This window comes from Dermochelys coriacea, chromosome 6 (assembly GCF_009764565.3).
Source record: "Dermochelys coriacea isolate rDerCor1 chromosome 6, rDerCor1.pri.v4, whole genome shotgun sequence".
NCBI lineage: Eukaryota > Metazoa > Chordata > Testudines > Dermochelyidae > Dermochelys > Dermochelys coriacea.
In genome coordinates, this window is record NC_050073.1 from 116,784,433 (window position 1) to 116,799,398 (window position 14,966).

General features: G+C 41.8%; 1 protein-coding gene across 5 annotated transcripts in view; it reads right to left on the bottom strand.

Moving 5' to 3' along the window:
* Positions 1-14,966, bottom strand: part of LRRC9 (leucine rich repeat containing 9) — an 87,249-nt gene that overhangs the window by 23,959 nt on the left and 48,324 nt on the right. For all 5 annotated transcript variants that reach the window (XM_038408097.2, XM_043516663.1, XM_043516662.1 and 2 more), the window contains 6 exons: positions 13,440-13,617; positions 11,922-12,142; positions 10,804-10,926; positions 10,063-10,193; positions 3,970-4,078; positions 3,366-3,505 (listed from right to left, as the gene is read on the bottom strand). In XM_038408097.2, the coding sequence (XP_038264025.1) occupies positions 3,366-3,505; positions 3,970-4,078; positions 10,063-10,193; positions 10,804-10,926; positions 11,922-12,142; positions 13,440-13,617 (902 nt within the window). The remainder of the gene's footprint in view (positions 1-3,365; positions 3,506-3,969; positions 4,079-10,062; positions 10,194-10,803; positions 10,927-11,921; positions 12,143-13,439; positions 13,618-14,966) is intronic.

The window sequence follows — 14,966 nt, forward strand, 5'->3', positions numbered from 1 at the left end:
TTATAGACACTTTACCAACTCGACCAGGTTCAATAGAAATTATACCTGTCTACTACAGAAAGACTAAAAAGCACTGAAAAATCTAATTTTTGAAGTTTCAATAGCTTTATACAGACTTCTACGCTTACAGAAGGTAGGTCAGGTTTTACTGGATGCAGACCATGGAAATCACACCAACATGGAAAACCACTCTTCTGCCCACAAAAGGCCTGAAAACATATAATGGCAACAGCTGGAAATTGCTGTTTAATTTAGTAAAATATTTACGTAACCTTTGGCTGTATTCTCACAACAGCCATGTGATGGTGTGGCAAAACCAATCAACAGCATGTAATTTCTTACTACTTTACTTATAAAAGCTTCATTTTTGTAACATATGACCATAATGACGGAGCGTGGTATGATAGATTGAGAAAAGCACTGGCAGGAACTCCTGAGTTCTCATTTCAGCTTTGCCACTGCCTCATGACCCAATCACAGAGGTAACCGAATGATTTCTGGAGGTCCAGAGCAACCTGAATTCTCATTAAACCACTAAAATTAGTGGTTGCTTAGGTGCAAGTGATCATGACTGGATTACACTGTTATGTGCAGAGTAAAGCTCAAACCAGTGATATATATACATATTGCTTTAAAAAAGCCAATTTCACAAATCTAATAATTATAAACCAAATCAGCTGGAAGAGAGAATTTAAGCACTGGCCAAGGACAGCAACGTTAAAGGGACTTTTGGGTTGCTGGACTTAAGAACCTGAGGGGAAAAGGACACTGTCTAACTTACTTGGGGGTGGGTCTTTTGCTCATGGTTTATGTTTATGAACCCTAGTTGCAGTGTTTTCCCAAATTAATGCTGCGTTACTTCCCTCCTTTTATTAAAGGTTTTTGCTACCCTCAGACTCTGTGCTTGCTTGAGGGGAAGTATTGCCTCTAAGAGGCACCCAGAGGATGGTATGTAATTGTCCCAGGTCACTGGGTGGGGGCTCGAGCCAGTTTTGTGTTTGTATTGTTGAAAAGGAACCCCTAGCTACTGAACCTGGCCCTTGTTGCTGCTGGCTCCACCTAGCGGAAGGGTTACATTTGCATAAGTGTCACTGAATTAAATAGCTAGTTTTCTAGAATATTTCAAAGGCTAGTACTGCATACAAAGCAGTTACAAATTAAAATCTACATAAATGTACATTTATATCTACCCACTATGCAGTACAAACTGGTCAGCAATCTATTACACAACTTTCAGTACGAGACAGATCTGGTCAGTACATTTCAATTGAAATGCTTTTGTAAACACTTGTGAGACACTTTTATATTTAAGAATATGCAATATGAAACCATTAATGTTAGTATACTGCAAAATGTTGATATTTGCCATTTTTGCTGCATGCTAAACTGCCTACTCATTTCTGAAAAAAATAGTTGTCCATGCAAAACCAATACAAATCTTATAATACATTGTCATTTGGCAGCTTTGATCAATAAAACATAACATTAAGGTGCTGAAATGAATAAAAACTGTAGTCATAGTCATAGTGCAGTGTTTTTGGAACTGTGCAAAGAATGACATCTTTCTCATTTTTGGGTACCATTGTTTCACCTAGCCTACAAGCTTACAACACCACTTGACAGCTCCGCATCATATTTGACCCTAGTGTACATAAAATAAGCTTTCAAATATTACCTGATGTGGATGTGTGTGGGGTAGGGTACAATAAACTCTGAAAATATGACCCTTTTTGAAGAATTGTCACATGCCTGTTTCAGCCAGTGCCCTTTTCCCCCAAAAGAACTAAAAACAAAACACATGCTTTTGTGCAGAAGTTTCCCATTCCCTACTAAATCTTACTATTCCTTAAATTAGTCATGTCCCCTAAAGAAGGAGAGTTTGGGACAAGAAATAAACACATACATATACCAAATGAACACAAAAAATGAGGGTAGGAAGAGCTGAACACACATCTGAGAAATACACATATACACAACCAAATCTTACATTTCTCTGTGCTGCTCTGTCACTAATAATATTTCCTAAAAGCACGGAGGGAACTCTGGGTAGCAGCTTGGCAAGTCTTGTTTGATGGGATTGGACTGAAATTGGCTATAGACACTATCAAAGTTGTAAAGACCGACTGAATGAAACCTGACATGTTCCTGAAGTTTCAGTCCTTTTAGAATGCAAAAATAAGAAATGCAAACTGAAAACTGATTTGAAAAAGTTCTTCAGGACATAAACTGACCTAATGTGTTGGTGCCAAAAGAAAGAAAAAAAATCGGTATGGATTTCTGCTGCAGGGGATGAGAAAAAGAGCTCTTTTAGGAGATGAGATAGGAGAAGGGATTATTGGCAGATAAAAGACTGTTCTGACTAGACACAATATTAAGAAGGAAGTTTGGATGACTATGCAAAAGCACTGCTTGACTTTATTATACAAACAGTAGCATGAATCAGTCACTAGGGCATGGAGCTCACTGATTCGAATAATTGGTTGTAACTGCTATCAAAATATTTGCATGTCTATAAGTAGCTGAGTTTTCACAGTTTTGGCTCAAAGAGATGTACTATTACGTCAGTGTCAAGATTACAGTGATTCAATATTATAGCAGGACTTTATATAGCTTTTAAAGATTTCAAGTACCTAATGTCCCTGATAGGCCTGATTAGAGACCTATAAACATGCCATATCTGATCAAACCAATGACCATGGAGTCAGATAACTTGCCTGTGATCAATGCCAAATGCTTGAGAGGAAGGCAAACAAGCCCCATAATATATCAGTCCAGTTATGCAGTGCTGTACAAGGAGAGTGGGAGGAGAAAAGACTGGGCTAATTAGTTTGTCTTCCATGGGTCCAGAAGCTGATGAGAGGCACTCTGTCTGGTGGTTAGAGCAAGCAGCGCTTACTTTCTATTCCTGGCTCTGCCAGAGATTCAGCGTGATGACCTTCACTCAACTTCTTGGTGCTTCAGTTTACCAATTTGAGTCAATGCACTCTAGGGTGTCTCTGAGCCACAGAGCTAAAGGGTCAGTGGCAGCTGAAGGAGTAGCCACTGCTGTTGCAGATTGGGACTAGCACACTTTTCCCTCCTGAAGAGAGTGGGGAGAGATGGCACAACCCTACACTGCCAGTCCCCCTCCCATCTCAATGGGAAGAAGTGAGCCAAAAAGCCTAGGAGAGAGAACGGCTAGATGCTCCCAATGATGTCAGCGGTGCCTGAGTGGGGGGCAAAAGGCCACCGGGCTTCCTTGCCAGAAGACAGCTCACGTTAGGTGGGGAGAAGAGAGCATCCCAAACTCATTGTCCTCCAGGGACAATTCTTTTCAGCAAAAGAATAAAGGAATTACACAAGTTCATTTTAAAATGTGACAGTACCTGCTTACTTTTGAAGGTCCTTGCTGTCCATAGCCACTAGAGGTCACTTTCTGGTACAGCTGCTGTCTGTTTGTTAAGTGATTTTGAGGCTTTTGTCTGGGCAATACTGATTCAATGTGATTGTAATTCAGACACAATATCTGCATAAAGCAAACCACATGAAATGAAATGAAACAGAACACTGCTCTGCTAATATAGTAGCAAAGGTGCCAGTTACAACGTATCTCTAGTCTTTCATATTCAGATAATGAGCTAATAAGAGATTGGCTGCTGAATCAATGGTATTTAGGGCTTCAAAAATTCTTGATGCAATAGATAGGCTAGTGGTCAATTTATTTCAACACATGGTTAAATAAGTGGTTTTTAGTCTTTTCGGGACTCATTTGTATGGTATGAATACTGCTGACTGAAATAACTTTAGAAAGCTCTATTTAGTAAATTAGTATATAATATAAGTAATGTAATAAAGATTTCCCCTTGCTCTATTATAAAAGAAATCTGTCAGGCAGGAGTAAAGAGATTTAGAAATTTATATAAAGAGAGAAGATACTTACTGTCACTATAAAAATAGGAAAGAAAAGCACAGAATGAGTGACTAACTCACCTTGACATTAGGCAAGAAGATTAAACCACTGAAAGAGGTGAGATTGTTGTTCTGTAAATTCACATTACAAACATTTCTAAACTGGTCTGCTGGTACAAGATCCACCGTTCTGAATTGGATAAAGAAAATAATTACAGAAAAAGGTATCATGCAACATAGATTTCCTGAGCAGGTCTACTGATGTTAGATTTCTCACCAGAAATCTAACACCTTCCTTTTACAGGAGCATCCTGATAAAACTCTACAATAAATACATTGTGCTGTTTTCTCAGATGTAGTAATACAGAGTTGATATAATTCCTATGTTAAAGGCAAAACCCACTTCACCCACATGAAGTCTGAGTATTTACACTTTAAGTGTGTGAAGTATGAGAGGTGAGGGCTTGAGGAACTGAAATCTACCCCACTGAAGGTATGCTGCAGACTCCCATGGCAACCTCTCCAGTATATGGGCTGAAATACTGGATGAAGCCCCCTCCATGCTGTTTGCATGGTATAATAGTGCCACAGGATCTGCATTTATATAGACAGTGGTCCCTCCCTCCAGTCCACATCCTCCCGACAGCCTGCTGAAGTACTGTATAGATTGTGAAAGTATCCCAGCTGGATCACATGCCTAGTTTGGAGATGTCTGTTATGAGGCAGAGTCAACTGAGGAGAAAGCAGAAGAGGGACAGCTCCCAGATCAGAGAATACCATCATTTGAAAGGATTCCCTCACCTGCAGTGTTATAAATAAGCTATTTCAAGAAATTAGACCCCGTGACATAATATCCCTCTACAGAAGCTGAAAGCTATACAATCAAAGATACCACAAGAGGTATTTTAATATTGCCTTAAAACCTTTCATAACAGCCAACATCTCCAGAGATAGAATATCTGTGGTGGAAGAGACTCAGTCTCACAGCAACGTTTAAACAGTCTGTCCTCATGTCTAAAATGGTCTCTCTCAAACACAAAAGTGTTGCACTGGTAAGAGTAGAGATTTGTTTATGAATATGGTCATGGGTATGGGCATGACCGTAGTGGAGTCAATGGGAGATTTGATGCTGGCATCAATGGAATTGGGTTATAGCTCTCGATCACAGCAAGACCAAAGATAAGACATCTTTACATACTACAAAACGGAGGTAACTTTCATTGACAGATGTACAACTATGCATAGCACAGAAATGCTTTCCAAAAAAATATAAATCACAAATCAATCATGGCAAACAGTCAAAGCGTAACTCTGCTGTAGAATAAGTTGTGCTATAGTAGGGCAGAGTGTGCATGGTATACTAAGCAATTTCACACCATGAACACAAAGCCATAGAATCATAGAACTGGAAGGGACCTGGAGAGGTCATCCAGTCCAGTCCCCTGCAGTCATGGTAGGATTAAGTATTATCTAGACCATCCCTGACAGGTGTTTGCCTAATCTGATCTTCAAAATTTCAAATGATGGAGATCCCAGAACCTCCCAAGGCAGTTTATTCCAGTGCTTAACTACCTTGACAGTTAGGAAGTTTTTCCTATGTCCAATCTAAACTGGCCTTGCTGCAAGTTAAGCCCATTGCTTCTTGTCCCATCCTCAGATGGTTAACGAGAACCATTTTTCTCCCTCCTCCTTGTAACAACCTTTTATGTACTTGAAAACTGTTATAATGTCCCCTCTCAGTCTTCTCTTCTCCAGACTAAACAAACACAATTTTTTCAGTCTTCCCTCATAGGTCATGTTTTCTAGACCTTTAATCATTTTTGCTGCTTCTCTCTGGACCTTCTCCAATTTGTCCACATATTTCCTGAAATGTGGCGCCCAAAACTGGACACAATACTCCAGTTGAGGCCATATCAGCACAGAGTAGAGCAGAAGAATTGCGTCTCGCGTCTTCCTTACAATACCCCTGCTAATACATCCCAGAATGATGTTTCCTTTTTTTGCAATGGTGATACACTGTTGACTTATATTTAGTTTGTGATCCCCAAATCCATTTCTGCAGTACTCCTTCCCAGGCAGTCATTGCCCATTTTGTGTGTGTGCAACTGATAGTTCCTTCCTAAGTGAAGTACTTTGAATGCATCATTCTTGAATTTCACTCATTCATTCAGACTACTACTCCAGATCATTTTGAATTATAATCCTATCTTCCAAAGCACTTGCGATCTCTCTCAGCTTAGTATCATCTGCAAACTTTATAAGTGTACTCTCAATACCATTATCTAAATCATTGATGAAGACATTGAACAGAACCGGACCCAGAACTGATCCCTGCAGGACCCCACTTGTTATGTCCTTCCAGCTTGACTGTGAACCACTGACAACTACTCTCTGGGAACGGTTTTCCAATCAGTTATGCACACACCTTATAGTAGCTTCATCTAGGTTGTATTTCCCTAGTTTGTTTATGAGAAGGTCATGCAAAAAAGTAATTGCTCTTGATGATTTAGTGAGGTGTTTTAAGATCTAGGATAGGGTGATATCAGCCAGATCTTTAATCAGGAAATAGTGGCAACCAAAGAGGAGGTTACTTACCTGTGACTGGAGGTTCTTTGAGATGCATGGTCCCTATTTGTATTCCAAACGTAGGTGCACATGCGTGCCATGCACCAGAGCTGGAAGGTTTCCTTAACAGTGTCCGTTGACCCACACGTGTCATGTGTCCCCTCAAGCTACCAGCTGAGGTTATAATAGGCCATAGTACTGCTGAGTAATGCAGTCCGCAGCAAAGGGGTGGAGGATGGGTTTTGGAATACAAATAGGGACCACACATTTCAAAGAACCTCCAGTTACAGGTAAGTAACCCCTCTTCTTCTTCAAATGATAGTCCCTATATGTATTCCAAACATGGGTGAGTAGCGAGCAGTGTGGAGGCGGATGTGAGGAAGCAAGAGGAGTGCACTCTGTAGTATTGCGTGGCCCAGAGATAGCATACACAGCTGCCCCTTGGATAGAGCCCTGTGCAGATACAAAATTTATATCTGTGGATGTGGATATAAACTATATATGCACAGAGCTGCAGGGCTCTACCGGGAACTGAGCAGCGAAAGCAGCAACATGTTGGGCTGCCTCCTGCAGGAGCCGCAGCCCCGTGTGGGCAGCTCCTCCAGGGTGGCTGTACCGCCCCTCCAGCTCTACTCACTGGGGTGGGCACCAGGCTCACCAGCAGCTGTCACAGGTCACGCTAGTGTGTGCAAGTGGCTCTCATGCCCCCGGACAGGACACGGAGACTGCTGTGACCCAATGAAGTTGATTGGGTCGGGACAAGCACAAATTTCTCCTCATTGATACAGACACCTAGAGAGGCCAGGAGAGCGCAAAGAGGAAGGTTGGCGGAGGCAAGTTCTTGTTGGGATACTGCAATCAGGAGCCAGTTGTCCAGGTACGGGTACACCAAGAAGCCAAGGTGGTACATTTGTGCTGCCACAACCACGAAGACCTTCGTGAAGACTTGTGGCGCCATCGTGATGCCAAAAGGGAGGACTTTGAATTGGAAGTGATGCTGTCCTACCTGGAAATGGAGAAATTTCTGGTGGGCTGGGTGGATGCTGATGTGGAAGGAGGTGTCCTTCATATCGAGCACTGCAAAGCAGGCCCCAGGAGGGTGACAGGGGATAACAGATGCCAGTGTCACCATACTGAACTTGGATTTCCTGATAAAGTTGTTTAATAGCCAAAGATCAAGAATGGATGCCCTCTACCCTTCTTTGGGATGAGGAAGTACAGGGAGTAGAAAGCCTCTCCCCTCATAGGGAAGTGCCACTCCCTAGATGGTGCCCTTTACAAGAAGAGCAGCTGCCTCCTGTTGGAAAAGGTATTGATGGGAAGGGTCCGTTGGAGGCGTCTGGGGAAGAGGGTGGTGTAGGGGAAAACAAAAGCTCTATGGAGTACCTGTGATGGATAATCTCCAGTACCCAATGGTCTATGGTGATCTTGCCCCAACTGTGGGCAAACGGGACAAGACAGCCCCCAAAGATAACATGGGGCACCATGGATGGCAACAGGGAGCGTTCGGAGCTCTCAACGGATGCATCAAAACTGTGTAGGTTGTTGGTGGGCAAGGGACAAGGAGGTGGCCATGAGTGACTGTTGCAGGGACTAGTGTCACTGGTAGTAGGCCTGATAGGGCAGATATGGGCAGGGGTGGAACTGTTGACTGCAATGCAGGGCCAGGGTATAGCTCCCCAGGGATTGTAGCATGGCTTGGCAGTCTTTTAACGAGTAAAGAGACTAATTCATCTTGGAACAGAACAACTTGTCCTCATCAGAGGGGAGGTGTTCTATAGTGGTTTGGACTTTGGAGCCTGACACCACTGGTGGAGGAGCCTGGGTCGAGTGGTACAAAGCTTGGAAGATGGCGAGATGGCTCCCAGTGTGGCCATGGAGTAGGAGTATGGGGGTGCGGCAGCCCCCAGGGGTACGGTACCACACCATCGCAGCCGAGTCATAAGCTGGAGGATGAGGCAGCTGTGGATGGGAGTCCGAGCTCCACCTGGACATGGGAGAGAAGGGGTCTCCGGCTCAGAAAATTCCTCCAAGTCTGAAGAGTCCAGCAGCAGTGGAGCTAGCGGTACATGGTGCTTAGTTGGTAGGGGCTGGTCCAACAGGAGCAGTTCATCTGCCAGAGTGGGGATCCCCCGGGTGAGCGAGAGACCAGAGAGAACCAGGGAGAACGGGTATGGCAACTTCCATGTCTCTGTGGAGAGAAGGGGCTCCATACAGCCGGGAGTCCAGGGAGAGCCTCTGGAAACGCTGGAAGATCAAGGCAAGGTCCATGGGACCAGCGGAACCAAAGGTCGCGGACTTGGTGGTGGGACTGGCAGTGCTTGTGCTGGAGACTGCTCCAGGTGGGCGGGCATTGGGGCAACCAGCAGTACTGCCAGATCCTTCTTGAGCTTAGCTTTAACCTTGATGTGGGGAAGCTTGGGCACTGGCATGGCAGGTTCTGCATGCAACATCTCACTCAACTTGGTTTGGGGAGGAACGCAACGCTTAGAAGCAGTCCTCGACGGGGACTTGCTCCGAAGCCCATGAGAGTGCTTCCTATCCTCATGTCTGGGCTTGTCCTTAGCCACCGGTGCTGCTGGATCCTGGGCGTGCAAAGTGCTGGGAGGAGCGCTCACCACTGGTGACAGACGCTGCACCAACGGTTCCGGATCTGAGTGGGTGCACAGTCTCATGGCTTCCTCTGTGAAGTATTTTCTGAGGTGGAGCTCCCGCACTTCCCGGGTCCGGGGCATGGAAGACTTGTAAATTGTGCAACGAGCAGTGATATGAGCCTCCCCAAGGCAGTAAAGACAGTGCTGGTGCTCGTCACTCACAGAGAAAGGGTGTAGGCACAAAACACAGCTTTTAAACCCCAGAACACAAGCATAGTCTGAGGGGGGCGGAAATGTACCCCAAACAGGTTAAACTAATGCTATCTACAACTATCTATATGCAAGAAAACAACATAGAACTATATACAACAGACTAAGTCACTCTTTTAGCCGGAAGACTAAGAGCACAAAGGAACAGGGGGTTCTCACTCAGGCAATGTGGCAGCAAGAGGGAACTGGAGAGGTGTTGCCCCACACAGCCTGTTATAACCTCGGCTGGGAGCACAAGAGGATGTACAACGCACATATGGGTCAACAGACACTCCTAAGGAAACCTGGCTCCGGCATATTGAGTGCATGAGCACCCACGTTTGTGACACATATAGAGGCCATCACTCAAAGAAGAACCTCATTTACACTTAACATGGCTATCCTCATTTGGGCTAGATTTGGGATAGAAGGATTCAGAACAGAGACAGGTTAAGGCAAATATGACGTTTTTGACCAAAATAAGTCTCTTTTCTAAAGTTGTCTGTCCAAAATGTGCATAGGCCACACAAAACTCTGTTTGAAAAATGGAATAATCTGCTGAGAGATAGGAAAGTCCAAAACTGAAGTCACCTTTTTTTCATGTGGATCATATATCTACTCTGTGGATCAGTCAAGAGGATTTTGCCCATAAACACAGAGACACATGAACTGAATTATCTAAACATAGGCTCTGGTTTTAATTATATTTTTCTAGACATGATATTAAATGCTATTTGTAACATTTGATATTTGAAAATTACTGCACCTGATCGTAGAGGTTGTCCAATTTAATTCGTGCATTTTAGTGAAGTCTGAATGTCCTAGTCTTTCTGCAATCATATCACAGGTAAGTCTGCCACCAAATAAATCTTTAGCACTCTCGATGTCTGCTGTCTCCTGTATAATTACATTTAAAATGAATTTTGTTATATTAAAGCAGACCTAGAACTATAATAATAAGGTTTCAGAGTAGCAGCCGTGTTAGTCTGTATTCGCAAAAAGAAAAGGAGTACTTGTGGCACCTTAGAGACTAACAAATTTATTAGAGCATAAGCTTTCGTGAGCTACAGCTCACTTCATCCGATGAAGTGAGCTGTAGCTCATGAAAGCTTATGCTCTAATAAATTTGTTAGTCTCTAAGGTGCCACAAGTACTCCTTTTCTTTTTATAATAATAAGGTAGGTGTGAACATTTTCAGACCCAAAGGTAGTTTAAAAAAAAAAAAGTGCCTGAAAATCAGGGCTTAAACTAAAAATGTCTCCACAACCATCACTGTAGCTTTATACCATCTATGTTGCCTGCATTCTTTTTGAACAGATTATGGAAATGTTCATATGCTCCAATTAAGTTTAAACTACAGATTTGTTACATGCATTAAAACAATATTAGGTAATTGCTTTAATAAGGGTCAGAAATCATCATCAGGATGCCCATGCCATCCTAATTTGTAAAAAAAGATAGTTTTAACAATAATTACAATAATCTTATGATATATAGTATAACTTACTACTGCAGTGCCATCTAAGGCTTTGAGAGATGGAAGATGGAATATTACAAACAATCGGTAGTTATCTTGTTTCCACACAATTAGATTTCCATACATGTCCAGAATTACCAGATTATTTAAACCCTAAGAAATAAAACACATAGATCAAAGTTTAATAGTATAATTTTTAAATATTTGTAAGGAATGAAACCTAGGCTACTCCCTTTATCTTTAACCATTCTCTTCATCTTACAACTGCATGTGTGAAATCTGAAGCATCGTTTAATAAAAACCAGGGCTTAATTTTCATTTACACTAAAGTGCCTTTACATAACTCTGGCAGTGTAAAGGAGCCCTACAGTGGGCATAAGTTACACTTACACTCACTTTAAAGTCCTTTTACACTACCAGAGTGCTGTAAGTAAGAGTCAGGCCCCCAGTCTCCAATCAAGACAATAATGCTTGTATATATGCCAGCAGCTCCAGGTGAAAGGAACTGGAGTTGCTGCATGTGTGCATGCTTGTGCTCTTGACTTTATTTCCAGTGCAATTCTTCTAATTGCAGAGTTAGGCTAGACACAATAGAGATGCATAGTGTGTGGCTCTACCTGGAAAACTTTGGGTCCAATTCTTTTAGTTACTCAGCACCTCCTTCAAAGTACTGAGCACACTCAATTCCAAAGAAACTTCAGACTAAGACTCTTACAAAGGACAATTACCTTGGGCCCAATTTTTAAACTTGGACATCTAAATTGAATATGCAAATACAAGACTGTCAGGCACAGTTTAGAGACAAGGAGGGTAAGGTATTGGACCAACGTCTGTTGATGAGAGAGACAAGCTTTCGAGCTACAGAGAGCTCTTCTTCAGGTCCTGAAGAAAGACCTGAAGAAGAGCTCTATGTCTTTCTCACCAACAGAAGTTGGTCCAATAAAAGATATTACCTCACCCACTTTGTCTCTCTAATATCCTGGGACCAACCTGGCTACACCACTACTGCAGGTACAATTTAGGCAGCCATTAAAAAAATATGGCTTCCCATATTTAAAAATGGGAAAGATACATTTGTACTGACGTAACAAGCAAATTGTGAATTTACTATTACCCACAAATCCTAAAGCAATCAAGTCCACATTTACCTTTAAATGATATATCTCTTGGTAGGTAGAAACATAGTTATTGCTGATGTATAGTTCTATTAGTGCATACACTTTCTGCAAACCAACCAATGAAGTAATTCTGTTGCTCTCAAGAGAGAGGTAGTGAAGATGAGACAAGTTTTCAAAAATGCATCTTTCCAGGGTGGTGAGATGATTATTATTTACACTAAGTCGTGTTAGTTTGGTGAGTTTTGAAATTCCTGGAAATATAAATAAGATGTTCTTAAAGCATATATAGTGAGAAGCAAAAGTAGTAGTTAACTTAGATGGTAAAACAAGCTACACATGAGAGATGGCCTGCACACTCAGGCTGTGATGCAGGCAGAATCAGGGGAGATCATTCATGGCCTGCCCTTCTGTGATAGTTAGAACATTTTCCAGAAAGAGGCTACTCACAGTCCACCTCACCCCTCTGATTCTTCCTCCAGGAGTAGCAAAGAGCATGGTGAAGGGGATTAACTGTCCACACATCTCTCATGCAGCGGGTTCTTTTTCTTGCTTCCTCTTCCTTCATATGCTACAGATGGGCTTTCTTTCACTATACAGAAGACTATGGCCCAGCTTTTTAAAGATATTAAGCTCTGAGCTGAGCACTGCAATGCTTAACTGATTTAGGAGCCTAAATCTCATGTTCAAAAGGGATTTAGGCACTTTGGAGCCAAAATGCCATTGACAGTCAATGGTATTTAGATTCCTAAGTGCCTATATACTTTAAGAAAATGGCACTTAGGCTCCTAACTCCATTAGGCACTGCAACACTGATCACAAAAACACCCAAATACCTTTAAAAATCTGGGTCTATGAACCTAATTTAAAATCAGCTGACAACAACAGTATCTGCCATGACCTATGTGGGGACACGAGGAAATGTAGCAACTACCCAATAGGGTTTGGAATAGTCACATAGCGTGTATAAGGTAAATCTGTTCTTTTAAAAAGTGAATTTTTGACCTTTTGGAATCATTAGTTTACTAACTTCTTATTTTTGAAATTATTGAGCCAACATATAACTGTCATAAGAAAATTTATGGTTCACTGCAGGAATGTTACATGTCCAGTAAGTCTACATACTAAAAACCATGCACTCTTATCAGTTCTGAAAAATTCCTATTAACATAAATAAATTTGTTTTGCTTTTCTGAAACACAATCGATCTGCTTTGTCTCTTTTCTTCATTTCTGCTAAAGATTCACCACAGAGATAAAGAGAAGGCAATTATATATTTTTTAATATGAAAGCTTTAAAATTGTATGCTACTGATAAAGTTAATAGTAAAAATTCACCCTCTGAAACACTGGACTATATGGGAACATTTCTGTTGTGTCTAACTTAATGTCTTGTTTTTCACTAACTTCCTAAATACAAAAAAGAAAAGGAGTACTTGTGGCACCTTAGCGACTAACAAATTTGTTAGTCTCTAAGGTGCCACAAGTACTCCTTTTCTTTTTTGCGAATACAGCCAAACACGGCTGCTACTCTGATTCCTAAATACAGTACCTTCTAGATTTGAGATGCAGTTTCCATCTAAAGTGAGCTCTTCAAGATTAAGGCAAGATTCCAGTCCTTCTATTTTAGTGAGATTATTGTTGCTAAATGAGGCCCATCTTAAATTCTCCAATTTTTCCAAGTTGGCAATTTTGGAGAGATGTTGTCCATCCAGATCTAAGACTGTGATCTGTGAAAAAATTCAACTTTAGTATTGAAAGATCTAAGTCAATTAATTCCAACATAGATACTAAAGGACAATACATCAAATTATACACTGAGGACTATATATTGCCTTCACATTCTTCATAGACATATCCCAGTAATATCAACAGGCATTTCTTTTTGGATACTGGACATCACAGAGCCCTCATTTTGCAATTCAGGACTTCATTTTTAAAACCCTCAAGAAACCCCAAACTGACACCAAATCCTCAGCAACTTGCACCAGAACAAGCAATGATTCCACAATATAAACTAACCAGCTTCCAAATGCACCTGTGCAGTTACAGCTAAAAAACAGGTACACATTTTTTCTAGTGTAGATTAGACCTTAGTATTAAGATTAATTTAACCTCATCTACCAATGTTACATATGATTATATTATTGATTCGCCTGCTTACACATTTTCATTCTATGATCTAAGGATGAAATCATGGCCTCAACTGAAGTCAATGGTGAAACATATAACGACTTCAGTGGGATCAGGATTTCACCCTGTATCTAGTAACTTTCTAGCTCAGTGTTGCGGCAGAGTTTGAGTGCTTGCTAAGGAAGGATTTATCCCTTACAATTTTAGTTCACAGATAAGCATTCCTTTCGCTTTAATGTCTGTAACATCCCAATTCATTCTATTTTTCTTCTTTGCAAAATTTTTGGGCAGGAACAAATGAAATTAGATTCTAAACACATTTTTATCCTTCGGTGTCATCACAGAACCTTCTTTCACAGACACTGGCTGTAAACACTCACTTCACAACACACTCTACAGAAAGAGAGCAACCAATCCATGATTCCACCCTTTCTCAGAAAACAATCACTAAGGCCAGGGTTGGCGTTAGGGGGTGGCAAGCAGGGCAATTGCCTAGGGCCCAACACCACCGGAGGCCCCACAAAACTAAGTTACGGGCCCCAACCCCAGGCAGCAGGGCTTGTGAAGGGACCCCAACTTCACCCTCTGATTCACCTCACCAGGTCACCCAGCCTATGGGTCAGCATCAACTGCTGGCTGTACTCCCAGAGACCATCACAAATGCCTTCCATGGAGGCCTACTTCTTAGTTTTTGCCCTGGGCCCCAGCTGAGTAAGGCTGCAGTTTTCTTCATCAGGCTAACCAATCATGCAATGATGAAAAAAAATGGCCACATAGCTTAATTTAGCAAGTTGAGTCTCTGGCAGCCCAGGATATTCAGCACTGTCTCCTACCTATGCCAAACAAACTACAGAACTCAAAGCTGTTTCTTATACAGGCTATGCTAACGGCCAAAGGACAACTTATGTTCTCTCTTCTGTCTGTGATGATATTCCTTTTGGATAGC